Source organism: Macaca mulatta, chromosome 11 (genome assembly GCF_049350105.2).
Source record: "Macaca mulatta isolate MMU2019108-1 chromosome 11, T2T-MMU8v2.0, whole genome shotgun sequence".
NCBI classification, from domain to species: Eukaryota; Metazoa; Chordata; class Mammalia; order Primates; family Cercopithecidae; genus Macaca; species Macaca mulatta.
Window position 1 is genome coordinate 7,761,895 of NC_133416.1, and position 25,094 is coordinate 7,786,988.

The 25,094-nt window shown below is 47.8% G+C and overlaps 1 protein-coding gene across 17 annotated transcripts in view; it reads left to right on the forward strand.

The window, feature by feature from the left end:
• The window catches only part of CD4 (CD4 molecule), a 33,270-nt gene extending 9,155 nt beyond the window's left edge, over positions 1-24,115 (forward strand). For 2 of the 17 annotated variants that reach the window (XM_077952943.1, XM_077952944.1), the window contains 10 exons: positions 257-451; positions 1,501-1,616; positions 1,736-1,900; positions 17,398-17,556; positions 18,014-18,247; positions 19,312-19,659; positions 20,380-20,580; positions 21,702-21,823; positions 22,127-22,194; positions 22,588-24,115. In XM_077952943.1, coding sequence (XP_077809069.1) covers positions 1,568-1,616; positions 1,736-1,900; positions 17,398-17,556; positions 18,014-18,247; positions 19,312-19,659; positions 20,380-20,580; positions 21,702-21,823; positions 22,127-22,194; positions 22,588-22,618 — 1,377 coding nt within the window. In that variant the 5' untranslated portion in view covers positions 257-451; positions 1,501-1,567 and the 3' untranslated portion in view covers positions 22,619-24,115. 17 annotated transcript variants of the gene reach the window in all.
• The last annotated feature ends 979 nt before the right edge of the window (positions 24,116-25,094 follow it).

Here is a 25,094-nt window from a genome sequence, read left to right on the forward strand (position 1 = left end):
TCTTTCTTTTTCTACACAGACACAGTAACAATCTGATCTCTCTTTCTTTTCCCCACACCTCTCACACTATATCAGGCCCCAATCCTTGGGAATGTCACCTTAGAACTGTCCCACACATTCCCACAGCCACTTGGCTCAGGCCCTTTGTTCACCAGGATGGTTGCAGTCCTGCCTTTGGTGCCTCACCTCCTCCAGTTCTTTCACTCAGCAGCTTCAGGGGTCCACGTGGCAAATCTAATCACCTTCTTCTCTATAGAAAATCCTCTGCTGGCTCTCTAGTGCCCAGGATCCAGTCCCAGCATCTCAGCACAGCCTTCAAGCATTTCCACGTCCTGGCCTGGCTCCATGGTCTCCCCACCAATTTGTCACCTTCTCCGTGCATCCTTTTCTGATCCCCTCTTCACTCATCCCAGCAAAGAACCCCCTCCTGGCCTGGGCATAGCATTTCGTGGTGTGTATCTCCGAGCATCCAGTTAGGGGTGTGCAAGTTTAGTTTGTTACCAACTGATGTTGTGAAGTCCCACAACCATCATTTGTTGGTGCCACAAACAAAGAATTGGACATGACACACACAAATAGCAAAACAGCAAAAAGTTTATTAAGCACGGTACAATCCACTATGGATCGAGGATGACCTGCGAATGGTGTCAGTTATGGTTTGTTATACTTCATGCCTTTTCTATGTGTCTTTTTCTCTTCTTCCTCAAGCTGCCTAATCTTTAGCTGGCATGTGCCTTTTGATTGACAGGTGAGTTGCTCAGTTTCTTGGCCTCTGTGTGCTTGCGTGTCACCTCCTTCCCATAATTTTAAGTACATGCATGATATGCACTCTGAACCTTAAGTAGCCAATTACTATATGGGGTCATTTTAAGGATATCTTCTTTTCTCTGGAGTACATGTGCTTTTTTTTTTTTTTTTTTTTTTTTGAGGAGTCTCGTTCTGTCCTCCAGGCTAGAGTGCAGTGGCACAATCTCGGCTCACTGCAACCTCCACCTCCCTGGTTCAAGTGATTCTCCTGCCTCAGCCTCCTGAGTAGCTGAGACTACAGGTGTATGCCACCATGCCCGGCTCATTTTTGTATTTTTAGTAGAGTCAGGGTTTCACCATGTTGGCCAGGCTGATCTTGAACTCCTGACCTCAAGTGATCCACCCACCTTGGACTCCCAAAGTGCTGGGATTACAAGCATGAGCCACTGCACCCAGCCCAGTACATGCCCATCTCTTAGGAGCTGCTCCTTACTGGTTTGGTTTGGATCTAGCCAGCCATGGGGCTCCTTATTCACTTATTTATCTTACTTCTGTTTTTGCTCACTTCCTTCTTTCTCTTGCTTGTGCTCCTACTCATTCCTTCCTTAATCCAACCTCCAATTCCCTCTGCTGTTCTCCTGCCTCAAGTTCACTGGGCTGGCTGCAAGGGTCCTGAGGGAGAGGTTGCATATGGCCCCTGTATACTCCAGGTCAAATAAATGTTTGCTGACTAATGATTGGTATTTCCCTCAGGCCCTGCCATTTTTGCAGGCTCAGGTCCCTACTGGCTCAAGCCCCTGCCTCCCTCAGCAAGGCCACAATGAACCGGGGAATCCCTTTTAGGCACTTGCTTCTGGTGCTGCAACTGGGTAAGTTCTCAGACCTGGGGTCTCAATGCAGATGGCGTGGGAGGAAAGGCAAAGGTGGAGGATGGGGTAGAGGGGGACAGCGGCAGCATTGGGACCTGACTCCTTTCTTTTCCACCCAGCGCTACTCCCAGCAGTCACCCAGGGAAAGAAAGTGGTGCTGGGCAAGAAAGGGGATACAGTGGAACTGACCTGTAATGCTTCGCAGAAGAAGAACACACAATTCCACTGGAAAAACTCCAACCAGATAAAGATTCTGGGAATTCAGGGCTCCTTCTTAACTAAAGGTAGGGCTCCCTGGCCCCTCATCCAGGGAGGAAAACACACTATGGATTGAAAGCCTTTGGTGTCTGAGATCTGCTCTTAGTTAAATTCTGGGATCCCAGAGGGCTGGGGTTGACAGAAACTCAGTGGCATTCTTGTCCAGAGTTTCCCTACACCAACTGCTGGTGGCCCAGGGAAAGGCTTTTGGTGGTATGTTAATTTGAATATTTTAATATTCATGAACTTATTTTAGTGAGTTTTACAACAATCACTACCACTTAACACCCATGATTTCTTGAGTATTGTTGCTACAGACCCATGTAGATAATATTTTGCACAGTGACTCATATCTGTAATCCTAGCACTGTGGGAGGCCGAGGCTGGAGGATTGCTTGAGTCCAGGAGTTCAAGACCACCCTGAGAAACATAGTGAGACTCTGTCTCTACAAAAAAAAAAAAAAAAAAAAAAAAAAAAAAATATATATATATATATATATATATATATAGAGAGAGAGAGAGAGAGAGAGAGAGAGAGAGACAAGGTCTGGTTCTATCACCCAGGCTCCATTGCAGTGGTGTGATCTCGGCTCGCTGCTATCTCCACCTCCCAGGCTCAAGTCATCCTCCCACCTCAGCCTCACAAGTAGTTGGGACTACAGGCATGCACCACCATGCCTGGCTAATTTTTGTATTTTTTGTAGAAACAGGGTTTCACCATGTTGGCCAGGCTGGTCTCGAACTCATGAGCTCAAGTGATCCACTAACCTTGGCCTCTCAGAGTGCTGGGATTACATGCCGAGCCAAAAAAAATTTTTTAATTAAAAAAAAAAGGCTAGCTGTAGTGGCTCACACCTGTAATCCCAGCACTTTGGGAGGTTGAGGTGGGCAGATCACCACAGGTCAGGAGTTCAAGACCAGCCTGGCCAACATGGTGAAACCTGGTCTCTACTAAAAATACAAAAATTAGCCGGGCGTGGTGGTGCAGGCCTGTATTCTCAGCTACTCAGGAGGCTGAGGCAGGAGAATCACTTGAACCTGGGAGGCAAAGGCTGAAGTGAGCTGAGATTGCACCATTGCACTCCAGCCTGGGTGACAGAGCAAGACTCCATTTCAAAAAAAAAAAAAGTTGCAGAATTATTATTATTATTTTATTTATTTATTTATTTATTTGAGACGGAGTCTCATTCTGTCGCCCAGGCTGGAGTGCAGTAGCGTGATCTTGGCTCACTGCAACCTCTGTCTCCCGGGTTCAAGCGATTCTCCTGCCTCAGCCTCCTGAGTCGCTGGGACTACAGGCATGTGCCACCATGCCTGGCTAATTTTTTGTACTTTTAGTAGAAACAGGGTTTCACTGTGTTAGTCAGGCTGGTCTTGATCTCCTGACCTCATGATCCACCCGCCTTGGCCTGCCAAAGTGCTGGGATTACAGGCGTGAGTCACTGTGCCTGGCCCAGAATTTTTTTTTTCTACTTTTTTTTTTTTTTTTTGAGGCAAACTCTCGATCTGTTGCCCAGGCTGGAGTGCAGTGGGCATGATCTTGGCTCACTGCAAGCTCTGTCTCCCGGGTTAAAGCCATTCTCCTGCCTCAGCTTCCTGAGTAGCTGGGACTACAGGCGTGTGCCACCATGCCTAATTTGTGTATTTTTAGTAGTGACAGGGTTTGATCATATTGGCCAGGTTGGTCTCGAACTCCTCACCTCAAGTGATTCGCCTGCTTTAGCCTTCCAAAGTGCTGGAATTATAGGCATGAGCTACTGCACTCGGCCTTTTCTCCTGATTTAAAGTATTATATGCTCATCACAAAATATTTGGTCAACGAAGGAAAGAACATGGAAGAAAATCAAATGCATGCATACTTCTACCACTCAGAGATATCCTCTGCTAACATTTTGATTTATTTTCATCCAATGTTTCTTTTTTTTTTTTTTTCCTTTTTGAGACAGGGTCTTACTCTGTTACCCAGGCTGGAGTGCAGTGGCATGACCACAACACATTGCAGGCTCAAGTTATCCTCCCACGTCAGCCTTCCCGGGAGCTGGGACTACAGGTGCACGCCACCATGTTCACCTAATTTTTAATTTTTTGTGTGTGCGTGTTTTTATGTGTTTTTTTTTTTTTCTCAGACAGAGCCTCACTCGTATTGCCCAGGCTGGAGTGCAATGGCATGATCTCAGCTCACTGCAACCTTCACCTATCAGGTTCAAGTGATTCTCCTGCCTCAGCTTCCCAAGTAGCTGGGATTATAGTGCCTGCTACCACACCCAGCCAATTTTTGTGTTTTTAGTAGAGTCGGGGTTTCGCTCTGTTGGTCCGGCCAGCCTTGACCTCCTGACCTCAGATGATCCATCCACCTCAGCCTCCCAAAGTGCTGGGATTACAGGCATGAGCCACCACGACCGGTGAGAAAGAAAGCTTTTTGATGTCTTTTCCTATAAGGACACTAATCCCATCATGATGGCCCCATTCTCATAACCTCATCTAAACTGAATTACCTCCCAAGGGCCATATATCAAAATATCATCACACTGAGGGTGAGGGCTTCAACATGTGAATTTGTGGGGGACTCAATTTGGTCCATGGTATTCTGCACTGCCCCCTCAAATTTGTGTCCTTATTACATGAAAAATGCATTCATTCCATCTCAATAGCCTCCAAAGTCTTAACTCATTCCAGCATCAACTCCAAAGTCTAATGTCCAAAGTTTCATCTACATAGCATCTAAGTCAGGGCTTGGTGGCATGCACCTGTAGTTCCATCTACTCAGGAAGCTGAAGTGGAGGATCATTTGAGCCTAGAAGTTCGAGACCAGCTCGGTCAACATTGTGAAACTTGTCTCTAAAAACAAAATCAATAAATAAATGGAATTTTAAAATGTCATCTAAATCAGGTATGGGTGAGACTTGAGATACGGTTCATCCTGAGGCAAAATTTCTTTCCAGCTGTGAACCTGTGAAACCAGGCAAGTTATGTGTATCTAAAACACAATGGTATACAGGCATAGGATAGATGTTCTCATTCCAAAAGGCTCACTGGGATGGCAGTGTTATCTCCATGGTTCTCCACACCATTTTCACAATTTTGCTGTAAACCTAAACCTGTTCTTAAGAAGTTTGTTACAAAAAGATATCCAAATAACCCCCAGGAAGGCAGGAAAAAGAAACAAGAAAACAAAAAAAGCAGAAAACAAAAATAAAATGACAGATTCAAGCCCTAACATATCAATAATTACAGTCAATGTAAATGGTCTAATACATCTATTAAAATACAAAAATCGATAGAATGAATTAAAAAGCACAATTCAACAATATGCAGTTTATAAGAAACTCACTTCAAAAATAATGATATAGGGCAGGCCGTGGTGGCTCATGCCTTTAATCCCAGCACTGTGGGAGGGTGAGGCTGGCAGGTCACTTGAGGTCAGGAGTTCGAGACCAGCCTGGCCAACACGGTGAAAACCTGTCTCTACTAAAAATACAAAAAAAAAAAAAAATTAGCCAGATGTGGTGGTACATGCCTGTAATCCCAGCTACTCAGGAGGCTGAGGTGGGAGAATCACTTGAACCCGGGAGGTGGAGGCCGCAGTGAGCTATTGTACCACTGCACACCAGCCTGGGTGACAGAGCAAGGCCCTGTCTCAAGAAAAACAAACAGGTTGGGTGAGGTAGCTGACACCTGTAATCCCAGCATTTTGGGAGGCTGAGGCAGGCAGATCACTTGAAATCAGGAGTTCGAGACCAGCCTGGCCAACATGGTGAAACACTATCTCTGCAAAAAATACAAAAATTAGCTGGATGTGATGGTGTGAGCCTGTAATCCTAGCTACTCAGGAGACTGAGGCACAAGAATCATTTGAATCCAGGAGGTGGAGATTGCAGTGAGCCAAGATTGTGCCACTGCACTCTAGCCTGGGCAACACAGCAAGACTTTGTCTCAAAAAAAAAAAAAAAAAAGGAAAAACAAACAAACCAATAATAAATTTAAAAAATAGGCCAGACACGGTGGCTCACGCCTGTAATCCCAGCACTCTGGGAGGCAAGGTGGGCAGATCATGAAGTCAGGAGTTTGAGACCAGCCTGGCCAACATGGTGAAACCTCGTCTCTACCAAAAATACAAAAATTAACCAGGCATGGTGGTAGGCGCCTGTAATCCCAGCTATTCAGGAGGCTGAGGTAGGAGAATTGCTTGAACCCAGGAGGTGGAGGTTGAGGTGAGTTGAGACCGCGCCATTGCTCGCTCTGAGTGACAGAGTGAGACTCCGTCTCAAAAAATAAATAAATAAAACAAAAATAAATAAATAAATAAGGGCCGGGCGCGGTGGCTCAAGCCTGTAATCCCAGCACTTTGGGAGGCCGAGACGGGCGGATCACGAGGTCAGGAGAACGAGACCATCCTGGCTAATATGGTGAAACCCCGTCTCTACTAAAAATACAAAAAACTAGCCGGACGAGGTGGCGGGCGCCTGTAGTCCCAGCTACTCGGGAGGCTGAGGCAGGAGAATGGCGTAAACCCGGGAGGCGGAGCTTGCAGTGAGCTGAGATCCGGCCACTGCACTCCAGCCTGGGCGACAAAGCGAGACTCCGTCTCAAAAAAAAAAAAAAATAAATAAATAAATAAATAAAGACCAGGTGCTGTGGCTCATGCCTGTAATTCCAGCACTTTGGGAGGCCGAGGCAGGCAGATCATGAGGTCACGAGATGGAGACCATCCTGGCTAACAGGGTGAAACCCTGCCTCTACTAAAAATACAAAAAGCCAGCTGTGGTGGTATGCACCTATAGTCCCAGCTACTTGGGAGGCTGAGGCAGGAGAATCGCTTGAACCCAGGAGGCAGAGGTTGCAGTGAGATGAGATCGCGCCACTGCACTCCAGCCTAGGCGACAGAGCAAGACTCTGTCTCGAAATTAGTTAATTAAATAAAAAGCACCCCAAAAAAACCCCAAAAGACCCACCCTACTACAACTGACATTATATTTAATGGTGAGAAACTGAATTCTTTCTCCCTAAGAGCAGAGATAAGACAAAGATGTCTGCTCTTACTACTCTTATTCAACATGGTACTGCAATCCCTTGCCGGTGCAATAAGGCAAGAAAATGAAATAAAAGGAAAACTTGTCAGAAAGGAAGAAATAAAACTGTTCCTATTTGTGGATGACATGATTACATAGAAAATCTCAAAGAATCTACAAAAAAACCTCTTAGAATTAATAAATGAATTCATCAAAGTTGCAGAATATAAGATAAACATACAAAAATCTATTGTATTTCTATATATTAGAAAGGAATACGTGTACATAGAAATTAAAGCTACAATACCTTTTATAATTGCTCAAAAAGGCGAGGCATGGTGGCTCACACCTGTACGTCCTGCACTTTGGGAGGCCAAGGTGGGAGGATTGCTTGAGCCCAAGAGTTCAAGACCAGCCCAGGCAACATAGTAAGACCCTGTCTCTACAAAAAGTAAAAAATTAGCTGAGCATAGCCGGGCATGGTGGCTCACACCTGTAATCCCAGCACTTTGGGAGGCCAAGGTGGGTGGATCATGCAGTCAGGAGATCGAGACCATCTTGGCTAACACAGTGAAACCCCTTCTCTACTAAAAACACAAAAAATTAGTTAGGCGCGGTGGCAGGCACCTGTAGACCCAGCTCCTCAGGAAGCTGAGGCAGGAGAATGGCATGAACCTGGGAGGTAAAGCTGGCAGTGAGCTGAGATTGCACCACTGCACTTCAGCCTGGGTGACAGAGTGAGACTCCGTCTCAAAAAAAAAAAATTAGCTAAGCATAATGGTGTATGCCTGTAGTCCCAGCTACTGGGGAGGCTGAGGTGGGAGGATTGCTTGAGCCTGGGAGGTCAAGGCTGCAGTGAGCCATGATCACACCACTGCTTTCCAGCCTAGGTAACAGAGCAATACCCTATCTAAAAAAAAAAAAAAAAAAAAAAGAAAAGAAAAGAAAAAAGAAAGAAAGAAAGAGAAAAAAAATACTTAGGTGTAAATCTAAAAAACATGCATAGGGCCGGGTGCAGTGGCTCATGCCTGCAATCAAAGCACTTTGGGAAGCTGAGGCTGGTGGATCACTTGAAGTCAGGAGTTTGAGACCAGTCTGGCCAACATGGTGAAACCCTGTCTCTACTAAAAATGCAAAAATTAGGCAGGTGTTGTGGCGCATGCCTGTAATCCCAACTACTTTGGAGGCTGAGGCAGGAGAATTGCGTGAACCCTGGAGGCAGAAGTTGCAGTGAGCCAAGATAGAGTCACTGCACTCCAGCCTGGGCAATAGAGTAAGAGTCTGTCTCAAAAAAACAAAAACAAACAAGCAAAAAAAACCAAAAACAAAAACAAAAAACAAAGATATTGAATTTATATGCTAAAAACTACACAATGCCGATTAAAGAAGTCAAAGAAGACCTAAATATATGGAGAGACATACTATACTCATGGATTGATGGACTGGAAGACTTAACATAAGAAAAATATCAATTTTCCCGAAATCTATATACAGGTTTCATCCAATTCCTATAAAAATACCAGCAAGATTTTTTATAGATATAAACAAGTTGGCCAGGTGTAATGGCTTACACCTATAATCCTAGCACTTTGGGAGGCTGAGGTGGGAGGATCGCTTGAGCCCAGGTGTTCAAGACTGCAGTGAGCTATGATTGTGTCACTGCATTCCAGCTGGCACTCCAGCCTAAGTGACAAAGGGAGACCCTGTCTCAAAAACAAAAGCAAAATAATTTTGCTCTGCAAAAAGGGGCTGGGCACGGTGGCTCACTGCTGTAATCCCAGCACTTTGGGCAGCTGAGGTGGGTTCATCACTTCAGCTCAGAAGTTTGGCACCAGCCTGGGCAACATGATGAAACCCTGTCTCTACAAAAAAATAAATAAATAAAAGTATAAGGCCGGGCGCGGTGGCTCAAGCCTGTAATCCCAGCACTTTGGGAGGCCAAGGCGGGCGGATCACAAGGTCAGGAGATCGAGACCACAGTGAAACCCCGTCTCTACTAAAAATACAAAAAATTAGCCGGGCGCGGTGGCGGGCGCCTGTAGTCCCAGCTACTCAGGAGGCTGAGGCAGGAGAATGGCGGGAACCCGGGAGGCGGAGCTTGCAGTGAGCCGAGATCGCGCCACTGCACTCCAGCCTGGGCGACAGAGCGAGACTCCGTCTCAAAAAAAAAAAAAATAAATAAATAAATAAAAGTATATATATATATATTATTTATTTATATATTATATATTTTATATATTATATATTTTTATATATTTATATTTAATATTTTAAATTAAATATATGTTTATATATCAAATATATATTTATATACTTTATATTTTTGTTTTTATTAAATTTATTAAATATAAATATTATATATAAATACATAAATATATTTCTGTGTTTATATATTTAATATATTTATATATTTTGTATATCATATTATATATATATAATATATTTATAGCTGGGTTTGGTGGAGTGCACCTGTATTCCCAGCGACACAGGAGGCTGAGGCGGGAGGATCACTGAGCCAGGGAGGCAGAGGTTGCAGTGAGCCAAGATGTTGCCTGGTTGCCCGGGCAACAGAGTGAGACCCAATCTCAAATAAGAAGAAGAATAAGAAAAGACAGTTTACAGAATATAAGAAAATATATCCATAATCCACATACTCAACAAAGGACTGGTATCCAGAATACGATAAACAACTCTCAAAACTCAAAACCAAAAAAACGATTCAATTAGAAAACAGGCCCAAAAGGACATACAGTTGGCACATAAGCACATGAAAAGCTGTTCAACATCATTAATCATTAGGGACATGTACATTAAAACCACAATAGGCTATCACTAAACCTATCAGAATGGCTAAAATTAAAAATTGGAACACCACCAAATGCTGATGAGGATGTGGAGAAACGGGGTCATTCTTCCAATATTGGTGGGAGACTAAAATGGCATAGCCACTCTGGAAAACAGTTTGATAGTTTCTTATAAAACAAAACATGCAACAACCCAGCAATTGCACTCCTGGGCATTTATCCCAGAGCAGTGAAGACTTACGCTCACACAAAAAGCTGTACACAAATGTTTATAGTAGCTTTATTCACGGTAGCCAACAAGTAGAAACAATCTAGATGTCCTTCAACTGGGGAATGATTATATCCATACCACGAAATACTTTTCAGCAATAAAAAGGATGAATTACAGTACACACCACAACCTGGATGAATCTCCAGGGACTTATGCTGAGTGAAAAAAAGCCAATCTCGAAAGGTAATATGCTGTATTAATCCATTTATATAACATTCTTTTTTTTTTTTTTTTTTGAGACGGAGTCTTGCTGTGTCACCCAGGCTGGAGTGCAGTGGCCGGATCTCAGCTCATTGCAAGCTCCGCCTCCCGGGTTTTTACGCCATTCTCCTGCCTCAGCCTCCCGAGTAGCTGGGACTACAGGCGCCCACCACCTCGCCCGGCTAGTTTTTTGTATTTTTTAGTAGAGACGGGGTTTCACCGTGTTAGCCAGGATGGTCTCGAACTCCTGACGTCGTGATCCGCCCGTCTTGGCCTCCCAAAGTGCTGGGATTACAGGCTTGAGCCACCGCGCCCGGCCTATATAACATTCTTAAAATAACTAATTATAGAAATGGAGAACAGATGAGTGATTGCCAGGGTTTAAGGGGCTCAGGGATGGGGAGGGGAAGGGGATGGCTACAAAAAGCAACAACCTTTATGGAGCTGGAAATGTTCTGTATCCTGATCGTGTCGATGTCAGCATCCTGGTTGTGATATAGTACTACAGTTTTGCAAGATATTACCATTAGGGTAAACTGGATAGAGGGTACATAGGGTTTCTCTTTATTACTTCTTACAACTGCAAGTGAATCTACATTTATCTCAAAACAATAAGTTTAATTTAATGCCAGGTGTGATGGCTCACATCTGTAATCTCAGCACTTTGGGAGGCTGAGATGGATGGATGGCTTGAGGCCAGGAGTTCGAGACCAGCCTGGCCAACATGGCGAACCCGGTCTCTACTAAAAATACAAAAATTAGCTGGGTGTGGTGGCACATGCCTGTAGTCCCAGCTACTCGGGAGGCTGAGGCAGGAGAATTGCTTGAACCCAGGAGGTAGAGGTTGCAGTGAGCTGAGATCACACCACTGCACTGTAGCTTGGGCAACAGAGTGAGGCTCTTTCTCAAAAAAAAAAAAAGAAAGAAAGAAAGAAAGAAAGCAGGTAGGGCCAGGAAAGTGTTGAGTCTGTATAATTTTTGTAGTTCAAATAACTAACCTAAAAAGTGAAGATTGGCCAGGCGCAGTGGCTCACGCCTGTAATCCCAGCACTTTGGGAGGCCAAGGCGGGCGGATCACAAGGTCAGGAGATCGAGACCACTCTAGCTAACACGGTGAAAGCCCGTCTCTACTAAAAATACAAAAAATTAGCTGGGCTTGGTGGCACCCGCTTGTAGTCGCAGCTACTTGGGAGGCTGAGTCAGAAGAATCACTTGAACACAGGAGATGAAGGTTGCAGTGAGCCGAGATCACACTATTGCACTCCAGCCTGGGTGACAGAGTGAGATTCTGTCTCAAAAAAAAAAAAAGTGAAGATTATCTTTTTTTAAAAATTTTTCTTCTTTTCCTTCCCTACTTTGTGAGATAATTTTCTTCTTTTTAAAAAGTCAAGAGCTTACTTCTCTAAATAAAGATTATCTTAAAACAACTTAGAAATGTATATTATTAGTATTTTCTATTTCATTATAAGTTATTTGTAAATATTGGTTTTGGTGCTAACCTAGAATTCCATCAAATTAATTGTCCTCTAATATACAGCCATTATCATTTTGTCTAACATTGTATCTTATTAACAATGCTATAAGTATTATTTTTGTACCTAAATTATGGTTTGCATTTTAAAATTATTGTTTTAAAGATAAAGTTCCAGAAATGAAATTAAGGATATGAACTTTTTGAGCACACCTTGTCAGCACTGAGTTGTATTATATAAAACTTTTTTTGGGGGGCAATTTTATAATTGAAAAATATATCATTGTTTTAATTTGCATTTCTTTCACTGCCTATGAGATTAAAACAATGCTCTACTTTCTAAAAACTCTTAAGTCTTTTGTGTTGATGCTTTTGTTCTGTTTCTATGGATCTCATCTTCCTTCAGAACAGCTCCCCTTCCCAACTTCCTGATTTCTAACAATAACAGTATCACCCCCAATTTCTGAAACACAGAGTCATGTTTTTTGTTTTGTTTTGAGATGGAGTTTCACTCTTGCTGTCCAGGCTGGAGTGCAATGGTGCAATCTTGGCTCACCGCAACCTCTTCCTCCCAGGTTTGAACGATTCTCCTGCCTCAGGCTCCCAAGCAGCTAGGATTACAGGCATGCGCCACCATGCCCGGCTAATTTTTATATTTTTAGTAGAGACAGGGTTTCTCAATGTTGAGGCTGGTCTCGAACTCCTGACCTCAGGTGATCCGCCTGCCTCGGCCTTCCAAAGTGCTGGGATTATAGGTTTGAGCCACCGCGCCTGGCCACAGAGTCATGTTTTTTTCTCTACTTCAATCCCTGTTTCCCATCATCATCAACTATGACCATTCCTTGCTTTGAAAGTATTTTGGGCCGGGCATGATGGCTCCTACCTGTTGTAATCCTAGCACTTTGGGAGGCTGAGGCAGCTGGATCACTTGACCTCAGGATTTCAAGACCAGCCTGGGCAACATGGTGATACCCCACTTCTACAAAAAATACAAAAGTTAATGGGGAGTGGTGGCACAGGCTTGTAGTCCCAGTTACTTGGGGGACTGAGGTGGGAGGATCGCTTGAGCCCACAAGGTAGATGTTGCAGTGAGCCGTGATTGCACCACTGCACTCCAGCCTGGGTGACACAGTGAGACCCTGTCTCAAAAAAAAAAAAAGGTTCTAATTTCATCCTCTTCTTTGTTCCCATGGGAATACCACCATCACCAGCCAAGCCCCACATACCTCCCACCTGGATTACAGTGAGCTTCCGGGTAATGGATTACAGTGAGCTTCCGGGTAATTTGGTCTGCTACTAGTCTCACCTACTCACCTACTTGGATTTCCCTTCCTCCTGCTGCAGCATTGCCTTCCAAAGTCATGCTTTGCACATGCCACGTCTTAGCTCATTAGACTAAGCCTATAAGCCTCTGCAGGACCTTCACCATCTCGGGGCCACTGCTCACAGTTTCCCAGCGGAAACCTCTGCACCCAGGAGGTTTCCCCACAGTTTGCCTGTGCTGCCTCTCTGGAGCTTTCCCCCTTCCTGTAATGTCCTTGCTGCTCCCCATCTCCTCTAGTCTATTGCCTATGCCTTTTTTTTTTTTTTTTCCTTTTTTTGAGACGGAGTCTCTCTCTCCTCCAGGCTGGTGTGCAGTGGCGTGATCTTGGCTCACCACAACCTTCATCTCCCAGGTTCAAGGGATTCTCCTGCCTCAGCCTCCCGAGTAACTGGAATTACAGGCGTGCATCACCATTCCTGGCTAATTTTTCTATTTTTAGTAAAGACTGGGTTTCACCATGGTGGCCAGGCTGGTCTTGAACTCCTGACCTCAGGTGATCTGCCTGCCTCGGCCTCCCAAAGTGCTGGGATTACAGGCGTGAGCCACCGCACCTGGCCACAGGTCTATACCTCTTTTAAGTCTTCATTCAATACTGGTTGTCCCATGAATTTGTCCCAGACTCACTCATATGCTTAGACCTTTCCTATTATCTTGCTGTAGCTTTTTCAAAGTATGGGACAGCATGGACAAGCAGGCCATTGTTTTCCTTTTAAGAGAAGCAAGGAGGCAGAGTTATTTTAGGAGGAGGCTTATACATTTCATTTTGAACCAATCGCGTTTGGGGTGATAGCAGGATATTAACATAAATTTATTACTTGGACCATTGGAAATGTGTGCCTAGAATTGAGGAGAGAGGTCAGGGCTGGCAGTAACAACTTGGCCACCGTCTGCAGACCTGACTGGGGATGCGGTGGAATTGAGAATGTCTGTAGAAATGAGGAAGAGAACCAAAGACAGTCTGGGACAACACCTAAATATAGCTGTCGGAGCAAAAGTTCAAGATGAAGAAAAACGAATCATTCTTAGAAATGGAGGAGAGGAGCAAAAGAGGCGGAGCAAAGTGGGGCGGAATCAGAGTAGGCCACGCTTCTAAGAAGTTTGGTAAAGGAATTGTGAAAGGAATGTAGTTGAATTTCAGGGTAAGCTGGGGAATTAAAGCAGTGTGTAGATCCAGGGAAACAGCAAGTAGGGCAGGAACCACTGAAGGAACAAATAAAGGGGGAGGCTGGGTCCAGGTTGTCTTGAGTAGGGACATCTAAAAAAAAAAAAAGAGTGAAACTGAAGGTGTGGGGTGGATTGGGTGCCTGCCGTGCCCCGGGGAAGCTTGGGGCAACCGTGTGCCGAGGCTGTGAGGTTGTCTGGAAGAGGCTCCTGGACAGTGAGAGCTGAGCAGTGGGGAAGAGGACTGTGTGGTCTGGAAGAGGAGAGAAAGGAGAGTGAGCGGCTGAATGGGTATCCAGGCTCCCACACCAAGGCAGAAAGAGGGAGAGGGCCTAGGCATCTCAGGGAGGCAGAGGTAGTGCCAAGCAGGCTGAGAGGCTTTAGTCTTAGCCACTTTTGCCCCATTCCTCCAAATATACATTCTAAGTAAAAACAAAGCAATGCAGAACTGTTTGCTATGTAAATTTAGATTCTAAAGCCCTGTTCTATAGAGATTCTGGAGCTGCCACCGCACCCAGAAAACGGACAGCTAAAGAGAAAACTTCCCTTGGTGATGGGTATTAGATTTTACAAGAAGAGGCCAAAGGAGACACATACTTATGCCTGAAGAACTTTCCAGAGATAGCATTGCATAGTGAAACAGCCTGAATTATTTTTATTTTTAAAAACATTTTTTATTTTTATTTTTTTCTGAGGTAGAGTCTCACTCTGTCACCCAGGCTGGAGTGCAGTGGCGTGATCTCGGCTCACTGCAATCTCCGCCTCCCGGGTTCAAGCAACTCTCCTGCCTCAGCCTCCCAAGTAGCTGGGATTACAGGCATGCGTCACCATGTGCCAGCTAATTTTTTTTTTTCTAGTTTTAGTAGAGATGGGGTTTCACCATGTTGGCCAGGCTGGTCTTGAACTCGTCACCGCAAGTGATCCACTGCCTTGGCCCCCCAAAGTGCTGGGATTTCAGGCATGAGCCACTGCACCCGGCCAAAAATTTATTTTCTTTAAGATGAGGCCTCTGTTGCCCAGGCTGGAGTGCAGTGTCACAATCATAGCTCACTGTGACTTTGGACTCCTGGGCTCAAGCAATCCTCCTGCCTCAGCCTCTCAAGTAGCTGGGATTACAGGCACCCACTCCCAGCTAATTCTTTTAAAATAATTGTTTTTAGAGATGAGGGTGTCTATTTGCTGCCCAGGTTGGTCCCAGACTCCTGACAGGCTGCATTTTAATCCTAGCTCCACCACTTAGGGGAGTCAAAATTCAAAACGCAGAAAAGGGCATATACGCTGGGCGCAGGGGCTTACACCTGCAATCCCAGCAATTTGGGAGACTGAGGTGGGCGGGTTGCTTGAGGTCAGGAGTTCGAGACCAGCCTGGGCAATGTGGGAAAACTTGTCTCTGCTAAAAATACAAAAATTAGCCAGATGTGGTAGTGCACACCTGTAATCCCAGCTACTCCGAAGGTTGAGGCAGGAGAATCCCTTGAACTCAGGAGGCAGAGGTTACAGTGAGCAGAGATCCAACACTCAACTCCATAAAAACAAACAAACAAACAAAAAGAAAGCAGGCTGGGTGTGGTGGCTCACTAATCCCAGCACTTTGGGAGGCCAAGGTGAGCGGATCACCTGAGGTTGAGCATTCGAGACCAGCCTGACCAACAAGGAGAAACTCTGTCTCTACTAAAAATACAAAATTAGCTGGGCTTGGTTGCACATGCCTGTAATCCCAGCTACTCGGGAGACAGAAGCAGGAGAAGTGCTTGAACCTGGGAGGCGGAGGTTGCAGTGAGCCAAGATCGTGCCATTGCACTCCAGCTTGGGCAACAAGAGCGAAACTCCATCTCAAAAAAAAAAAAAAAAAAAAAGCAAAGGGCATATAGTGAAAAGCTTTCTTCCTACACATGAGTATTCACTTCCTCTTCCTAGAGGCAACCAAGGTTATCTGTGTGTGTGTGTGTGTGTGTGTGTGTGTGTGTGTGTGTGTGTGTGTGTTTTGAGACAGTCTCACTCTGTCACCCAGGCTGGAGTGCATTGGTTCGATCTCACTGCAAACTCTGCCTCCCAGTCTCAAGCGATGCTTGTGCCTCAGCCTCCCAGTTTTTTTTTTTCTTTTTTTTTCTTTTTAAACAGGGTGTCATTCTGTCGCCCAGGGTGGAGTGCAGTGGCACGATCATAGCTCACTGCAGCCTCGACCTCCCGGGTCAGGTGATCCTCCCACCTCAGCCTCCGGTGTAGCTGGGGCTACTGGTATGCACCACCACACCCAGTTAATTTTTCTTAGTCTCGTTCTGTCACCCAGACTGGAGTGCATTGGTGCCATCTCATTTGTTTCACAGCAACCTTTGACTTCTGGGCTCAAGCGATCCTCCCACCTCAGCCTCCTAAGGCGGCTAATTAAAAAAAATTTTTTTTTTTAGAGATGGGGTTTCGCCATGTTGCCCAGGCGGATCTCGAACTCCTGGGCTCAAACAATCCTTCCACCTCGATCTTTCAAAGAGCTGGGATGAGAGATTTCCACCATGCCTGGCCTCAGTTTCTTTCTTTTTTAATTTTTTTTTAGACGTTATAACTCTTTTTAATGGCCTCATTTTGTTATGTTTAATTCGAGAAATATTCTTTTCATATACAAAGAATATATTTTCTCTCCCTTTAAAAACAAATAGTAGACTGTTTAATACCTTGCTTTATTCAGTTAGTGATGTTTCTTAGATACGGTTCCAAATCAGTATACAAAGCACTTCCTCTTCCTCTCTTCCGGCTACATAGCAATCCACTGAATGGGTGAGCTATGAGCTATTTAACCTATTCTTTATTGATGGACATTTCGCTTTGTATATACATTTGTAATTCTGATATATAGTACAAATCACCCTCCAAAGAAATTGTACTGGTTTCTTCTCCTACAATGTGTGAGAGTTGGGTAATTACTTAATCTCAGTGTGTGAGTCTCAGTTTCTCTATCTATAAAATAAGCAAAACAGTGTTGACAATATCTATTTCTTGGAATTATTGTGGAGATTACTGAGATGATGCATGTAAAGTATTTGGCATGTAGGAGTTGGTGCTCTCCAAATAAGGATATGATTTTATTTGTATTTGTGAGCCACTGTCCCAGCCAGGTAAATGGATATGATGAGACCTCCTTACCAGACTGGGTTTCTCTGATTAGAATGAGGAGCAGATGTTGCAGGAAATTAGCAATTGAGATCAGAAGAGCTGTGGGCATTCTCTTGCCAGAGGTGCCATGTCTCCAAGGCACCTCAGCCTCTCCCATTTGTCTTCTGCTCCCAGGTCCATCCAAGCTGAGCGATCGTGCTGACTCAAGAAAAAGCCTTTGGGACCAAGGATGCTTTTCCATGATCATCAAGAATCTTAAGATAGAAGACTCAGATACTTACATCTGTGAAGTGGAGAACAAGAAGGAGGAGGTGGAATTGCTGGTGTTCGGATGTGAGTGGGGCAGGTGGGGACGAGGATACCTCCTGGCTGGTTCTCTTCCCCACTACTCCCACCCCTGCACCAAATCCAGCCTGAGCTGGTGATACCGCAGCAGCCCCAAGAGGACCAGGCTGTCAAACTGGCCTCCGAACTCTTCAAAGCCCTTTTGATTAGGTGGAGGATGGTGGTGGGCGGAGGAGGGAAGAGGCCTTGGGAAAAGGAAAGAAAAGGGAAGGAAGCAAGGGAAGGAGAGAGAGAGACTGGGGAAGAGAGGATGAGGGGAGAGGAGGAAAGAAGAGAGAGAGGAGGGGAGAGGGAAACCCTGTCTTGGCTGGGGGTGGGCAGCTGGGTGCTGGGAGGAAGGAGATGTTGGGATGGAGATAATGGAGAGATGTTCTTGGTTTCCTGTCCTCTGCCCTTCTCCTTGGGGATGGTATGTGTGTGACACAGCTGGCCTTTCCCTCCACAGTGACTGCCAACTCTGACACCCACCTGCTTGAGGGGCAAAGCCTGACCCTGACCTTGGAGAGCCCCCCTGGTAGTAGCCCCTCAGTGAAATGTAGGAGTCCAGGGGGTAAAAACATACAGGGGGGGAGGACCCTCTCTGTGCCTCAGCTGGAGCGCCAGGATAGTGGCACCTGGACATGCACCGTCTCGCAGGACCAGAAGACGGTGGAGTTCAAAATAGACATCGTGGTGCTAGGTAAGGGAAGCCCCTCTGCCCGCAGTCTCCTCCCTGCCCCGGAGGCTGACAGCCCCTCCCTCTGCTCTCACTTCCCTGCTTCTGGGTCTGGTGCTGGGAGGTCAGGAGTGGAGAAGGCTAGGTCCCCTAGAGCTGAGGCCATTCTTGAAGGACTCACTGGGACCCTCATTATCAGGGGGCTGATTGACAGCCACCCCTCAGTGTGGTGGACATGGAGAAAGGAAGGGCTGGGGAAGGTAAGGATGCTAGAGGCCCCAGTCTCCTCTGGAGGCCCCAAAGGATGAATGTCAGGGCGTTTACTTTCTTTGTTGCCTCAGCTCCCCACCCCTACCAAGTTGGCAAATCCACTTACTCACGGACACTAACACCAGCAAGCCGACCCTGATGATGTTCTATGTTGTACCTCTGGACCCCTGAGTCAGGCCACTGTGGAGAGACCGAGGTCCTACCCCAGATCCTATCCCCTGGGTGCTTATGGGACATAAGGTAGTGTAGTGTGCCAGTTTAGTGCATGGACCCTGGTTGAAATCCTGGTTCTGCCACAACCATGTGACCTTGGGTGAGTTACTGAACCTCTCTGCACCTTGGTTTCAGCCTCTGTGAAATGGGGATGATGTTAACTGCCATAGTGCCTACCTTGTATTAAGTTGAGGACTGATACACGCAAGGCACTAAAAATGGTGCCTGGCACAGAGTAAGCCCTAGTTAAAGTTAAGTGTTCGTTCTTATTTTGTGAAGGGTGATGAGTTATGGCTCTAAGGAGTGGAGGCCAAATGGCTTCTGTGGTCCAGGAATCCTGAGGACAGCAAGGATCCCCTGTGGCTGGGCTGTTCTGTGATGGCTTCTGGGAGGAGAGAGGTGGTCTGCTATAGGAAAATGCTGGGTGGAAGAGGGGAGAGAAGGCTGGAGAGGTAGGAAGGAACTGAAGCATCTGAAATGACAAGGTGGGTGTCTGTTCTCATCGGGTCCCCTTCCATCTCCCTGCTGCCCCCGCATGCCGACCCCACTCGTGCAGTCTCATCTTCCTATCTCCTCACTCGGGGTCTCTCCCTTCCCACCTCCAGCTTTCCAGAAGGCCTCCAGCACAGTCTATAAGAAAGAGGGGGAACAGGTGGAGTTCTCCTTCCCACTCGCCTTTACACTTGAAAAGCTGACGGGCAGTGGCGAGCTGTGGTGGCAGGCGGAGAGGGCCTCCTCCTCCAAGTCTTGGATTACCTTCGACCTGAAGAACAAGGAAGTGTCTGTAAAACGGGTTACCCAGGACCCCAAGCTCCAGATGGGCAAGAAGCTCCCGCTCCACCTCACCCTGCCCCAGGCCTTGCCTCAGTATGCTGGCTCTGGAAACCTCACGCTGGCCCTTGAAGCGAAAACAGGAAAGTTGCATCAGGAAGTGAACCTCGTGGTGATGAGAGGTGAGGGGCCAGGCCAGGAAGGGGCAGGCAGGGGAAAGAGGTGGAGGGCCCTGGCCCAGGGCTCCCTCTGAGGCAAGCCAGGCCCCAAGAGGGGATGCCTAGGCCCTGGTTACCTGGATGAAGTAAGGGAGGGCCCTTTGGGTTTGGGGCTGGTTTTGAGCTGAGACATCTATGAGCCGGCGTGGGGCTGGCTTCACTGAAGATCCGCAAACCACTTGGGCTAAGAACCGGGGTTCCCGTTCTGCCTGTGACCAACCCTTTGTGACCCTGACTAAGCCCCCTCCCACTTCAGGCCTGCTTCCTGACCTGTCTAATAAAGATAATGAAATCTGCTCTCTGTAGGATAGTAATGATGATAATGTCAAGCTCCAAGTTGAGTTTCTGGCTTCCTTATCTCCTTATCATCATAACAACTCCACAAATAATAATGGCTAACACTTAATGCTCAGCACCGGCCGGGCCCCATCCAGACACTACATGTATGTCTGCTTTTACTACTGTCCGCAGGTTGTTCAGTCCCTTGCCCAGAGGCACTCAGCTGCTAAGCAGCGGAGCTGGGATTCAAATCCAATACCACTGGACCCCAAACGCTGTTTTTCCTCATACGACTGCATGAAAATCTGCTCTAAAAGGCTAAAAGAAGGCCGCCCATATAGAGTATCATTTTAATTGTTCCACTGAATCTCAGGCTTTCAATCTCAGCCTCTCATTCCTCTGCAGCCACTCAGTTCCAGGAAAATTTGACCTGTGAAGTGTGGGGACCCACCTCCCCTAAGCTGACGCTGAGCTTGAAACTGGAGAACAAGGGGGCAACGGTCTCGAAGCAGGCGAAGGCGGTGTGGGTGCTGAACCCTGAGGCGGGGATGTGGCAGTGTCTGCTGAGTGACTCGGGACAGGTCCTGCTAGAATCCAACATCAAGGGTGAGGACCCAGGTTCCATGGCCTCTGCCTCCTGAGCTACGGGGCCTTCCTGTGGTTGGCAGAGACCACCCAGAGTCCCAGCCTCCCAATGCCTGAGTTGGGGGGTTATGGGGATGGTGTCCTGGAGGCATAGAAGTGATGAGGTGAGGTGGGTTGTGGTCCTGGGCTCTAGGCTGCCAATTGTAGTTCTACAAGTTCCGACTCCCTCAGGTCTACAGCCTAGGAATGGGGTCCACCTGACCAAAAGCCCTCCTCCCTGGCTCCTGGCTTTTCTCCAAATCCAGACACACATACACACACACTCACACATGCACTCACACACACATGCACTCACATGTACTCACATAAACTCTCACACACCCACACACACATCACTCACACACTCGCACACACTCATACACACACTACACACATCCACACTCTCACACCTACACACTTACACACATCTACTCACATACATGCACTCACACATACTCTCACACACTCGTACACTCACACACACGTACTCACACAGACTCATACACACTCACACGCACACACACTCACATGTACACACATGCACACATGCACATTCACGCATGCATACACATTCACACATGCACACACATGCACACACACTCTTACACATTCACACACATACTCTCACCCACGCACACTCACACCCACTCTCATACATGCACACTCACACACTCTCATACACTCACATACATTCATATGCACACGTGCACACACACACATGCATGCACACATTCACACACATGCACTCACATGCACACATTCACGCACACATCCTCACACACATGCACACACGCACACATGCACATACACACACACACATTCACACACATCACACACACATTCACACACACGCAGTCACACACACACACACAGAGTCTAGGGTCTAGACCACTGCTTCTACCTCTGCAGAGTGCCCTGTGGTCTCTCAAACATAAAACCGATTCCCCAGCACTGGCGGCCTTTAAGAGTCCCCAAGCACTCTGCCCCTCTCTCCCAACCCCAGGATCAAACCAGAGACTGGCCAGGCGGGGTTGCAGGTCAGCCCTCAGTCCGCTGGCCTGTGGAGGAGGGTGGTGCACTGAGCACATTTCTTTCCCTTGCAGTTGTGCCCACATGGCCCACCCCGGTGCAGCCAATGGCCCTGATTGTGCTGGGGGGCGTTGCGGGCCTCCTGCTTTTCACTGGGCTAGGCATCTTCTTCTGTGTCAGGTGCCGGCATCGAAGGGTGAGTGACCCCACACCTGGTCCCCACAGGGCCCTCAAACCCCTGAGTCCCGTACCAGGAGATCCCGTATATGGGACCTGCTTTTGGCCAGCTCCCTCTGCCCACCCCTAAGTTCCCCTGCTGCCCTGACCCAGATGCCACTCAAGGGAGAGACAGAAAGGAGCAGAGAGTTAATTCTAGGGTAGATGGCCTGAGCTATGTAACTGCTTCTCCTCTCCCAGCTTCCCCCAATCGCCCCACCAAGGGGCACCTCCCTTCTGGAGGCCTGGAACCCTCATGACTCCCTTTCTTGTCCCTGGACAGCGTCAAGCAGAGCGGATGTCTCAGATCAAGAGACTCCTCAGTGAAAAGAAGACCTGCCAGTGCCCTCAGTAAGGATCTGGGAGGAGGGGCTGGGAGAGGGGAAAAGGGTGGGGAGAGGGAGTGAGAGAGGAGGGGGAGGAAGGGGGGACAAAGGGGGCAGGAAGGGAGGATGGACAGGAGGAAGGAGTTGAGGAGGGAGAGTTGGGGGGAGCGGAGGCGAGGAGACTGGGGCTAAAGGGGTGTGGTGGAGAGGATAGAGGGGTGGGAAAAGATGGCCAGGAGCTAGAAGGAGGCGGAAGTGGGAGGGTGGAGCTGAAGGAGCAGCAGGCCAGGGCCTTTCTGGACTAGTTCTGCAGCTGTTGCCCAGAGGCTAGCACTGCGCTGGAAAAGCCATGGAGCTGCTAGAACATAAAGGGGTTGCAGTGGGGACAGACCTGCTCCCCTTCTTCTTTGTTCCGCAGCCGGTTTCAGAAGACATGTAGCCCCATTTGAGGCACGAGGCCAGGGAGATCCCAATTGCAGCCTCCCCAGGTGTCTGCCCCGCGTTTCCCGTTGGGCTCATGGCCTGCGGACCAGATGAATGTAGCAGATCCTAGGCCTCTGGCCTCCTGTTCGCCTCCTCTACGATTTACCATTGTTTCTCCTGGGTTAGGCCCCAGCTTCATTGGTTAAGTGTTGCTCTCTATTTTCCAGAGGCTTAATCACACCATTCTCCCCACCGTTTCCTTTTCCTTCAAGCCCTAGCCCTTCTCTCATTATTTCTCTCTGACCTTCTCCCCCACTGCTCATTTGGATCCCAGGGGAGTGTTCAGGGCCAGCCCTGGCTGGCATGGAGGGTGAGGCTAGGTGTCCGGAAGCATGGAACATGGGACTGTTATTTCACAGGACAGGACCCTGGGACCACAGAGGGCAGGAACTTGCACAAAATCACACAGCCAAGCCAGTCAAGGATAGATGCAGATCCAGAGGTTTCTGGCAGCCAGCACCTCCTGCCCCACGCTGCCTGCGTCTCACCCTATGTGGGTGGGGCCACAGACTCACGTCCTGACCTTGCACAGGCAGCCCCACTGGACACAGCCCCATGTACACAGCCACAAGGGATGCTTCACATCCTCTGTCTGTTTGAGACTTACAAAAATCCTACAAGGCTGGCAGTGACAGAACTAAGATGATCATCTCCAGTTTACAGACCAGAATCAGAGCTCAGAAAAGCTAGATGATTGATTACCCAAGGTCATATAGCTAGCAAGTGCTGGAGTCGGGACTAACCCAGGTCCCTTGTCCCAAGTTCCACTGCTGCCTCTTGAATGCAGGGACAAATGCCACACGGCTGTCACCAGTGGCTAGTGGTGGGTACTCAGGGTGTACTGTTGGGTTCGCAGGAGCACAGCACCCATGGGAAGGGCCCATCTTAGAGAACTTATAAGCAGGGATGAAGGCCTCCCTGTCTAAAATTCCTCCTTCATCCCCCACTGGTGGCAGAATCTGTTACCAGAGGACAAAGCCTTTGGCTCTTCTGATCAGAGTGCAGGCTGGGAGCACAGGCCCTGTGGCAGACAATGCCCAGTGACCAGCCACTCACCCTGTGCAGAACCTCCTGGAAGTGAGTTTTGCTGGGAGAAGGGATAGCTAGCCTGAGAGGGAACCCTCTAAGGGACCTCAAAGGTGATTGTGCCAGGCTCTGCGCCTGCCCCACACCCTCCCTTACCCTCCTCCAGACCAGTCAGGACACAGGGAAATCAGGGTTACAAATCATCTTCTTCTTGACCCATTTCTGTCAGGATCCCCTCTCTTCCTACCCTTCCTCACCACTTCCCTCAGTCCCAACTCCTTTTCCCTCTTTCGTCTCCTCCTATCTTTACAGCCTGCCTCTTCCAGGAAGACCACCCTATTGCTGCTGGGGCTCCCCATTTGCTTACTTTGCATTTGTGCCCACTCTCCACCCCTGCTCCCCTGAGCTGAAAGAAAAATACAATAAACTTACTAAAAGAAGATGCTCTTCGTGTGTGTGTGTGTGTGTGTGTGTGTCTGTGAGAGACAGAGAGAGAGAGAGACAGAGAGAGAGAGACAGAGAGAGAGACAGAGACAGAGAGAGAGACAGAGAAAGAGAGAGAGACCCCTTCTCTGGGGACCAGGAATCTTCTGGTCTTTGGGGTCGGACCCAGAGGAGAGGTTGCCTGGCGTGCCCCAGGAAGGAGATGAAGTTTCCCTGGAGAGGGAAAAATTCTGTGGAGGCTGGCTATCCACCTCCACAACCCACAGGGCTCTGTGTGGGCCTGTGTGTGTGTGAGGCTGAGACTCTGTAATTACACGTGTGTGATATACCGTGGGGGAGAGACTCAGGGTTGCGTGAGCTCTCCTGGTGTATGTGTGTGGCAGAGAAAAAGGACTGTGAGAAACTGTAACATGTGTGTGCAAATTGTATCCCCAACACGTGTGTTTGTGTTCAGGAGGAGGAAGCAGTGTGTGTGTGTCTGTGTGCATGCATGCGCCCACATCCTTTTAGCTTGTGCACACCCACCCTCAACTCCACAAGCAGCCCCAGCTTGCACCACAAGCCCCCTCACTCCCAAACTCAAGGCCCAGCCCTCACACAGATATACACAGTGACACACGCTTCCTCCTCCCCGAACAGCTAGCTCCTCAGTCCCCAACAACACCAGCTGCCTCTTGGAGCTTGTGTTCGTGTTGAAAAACGGGAAGGGGTGGGGGCAGGACATGAACCATTTCACCAATGAAGCCGGTTCCCAGCCATCCTCCTCACCCGCCTCCCTCTCGGCGCCTTCCTTGCCCCTCCTCCCCTAGTCACCACCGTCCAGTTCCCCACCCTACACTCGTTTCCCGCCCCCCACCCCACAAAGCTGTCCTGCAGTCCCCCTCGCCTGGGCTCACTGGCAGGATGACCGTGGGAGAGAGGGTCCTGGAGAGTGAGAGGGGCAGAGACTGAGTGAGCCGCAGGCTGAGCCAG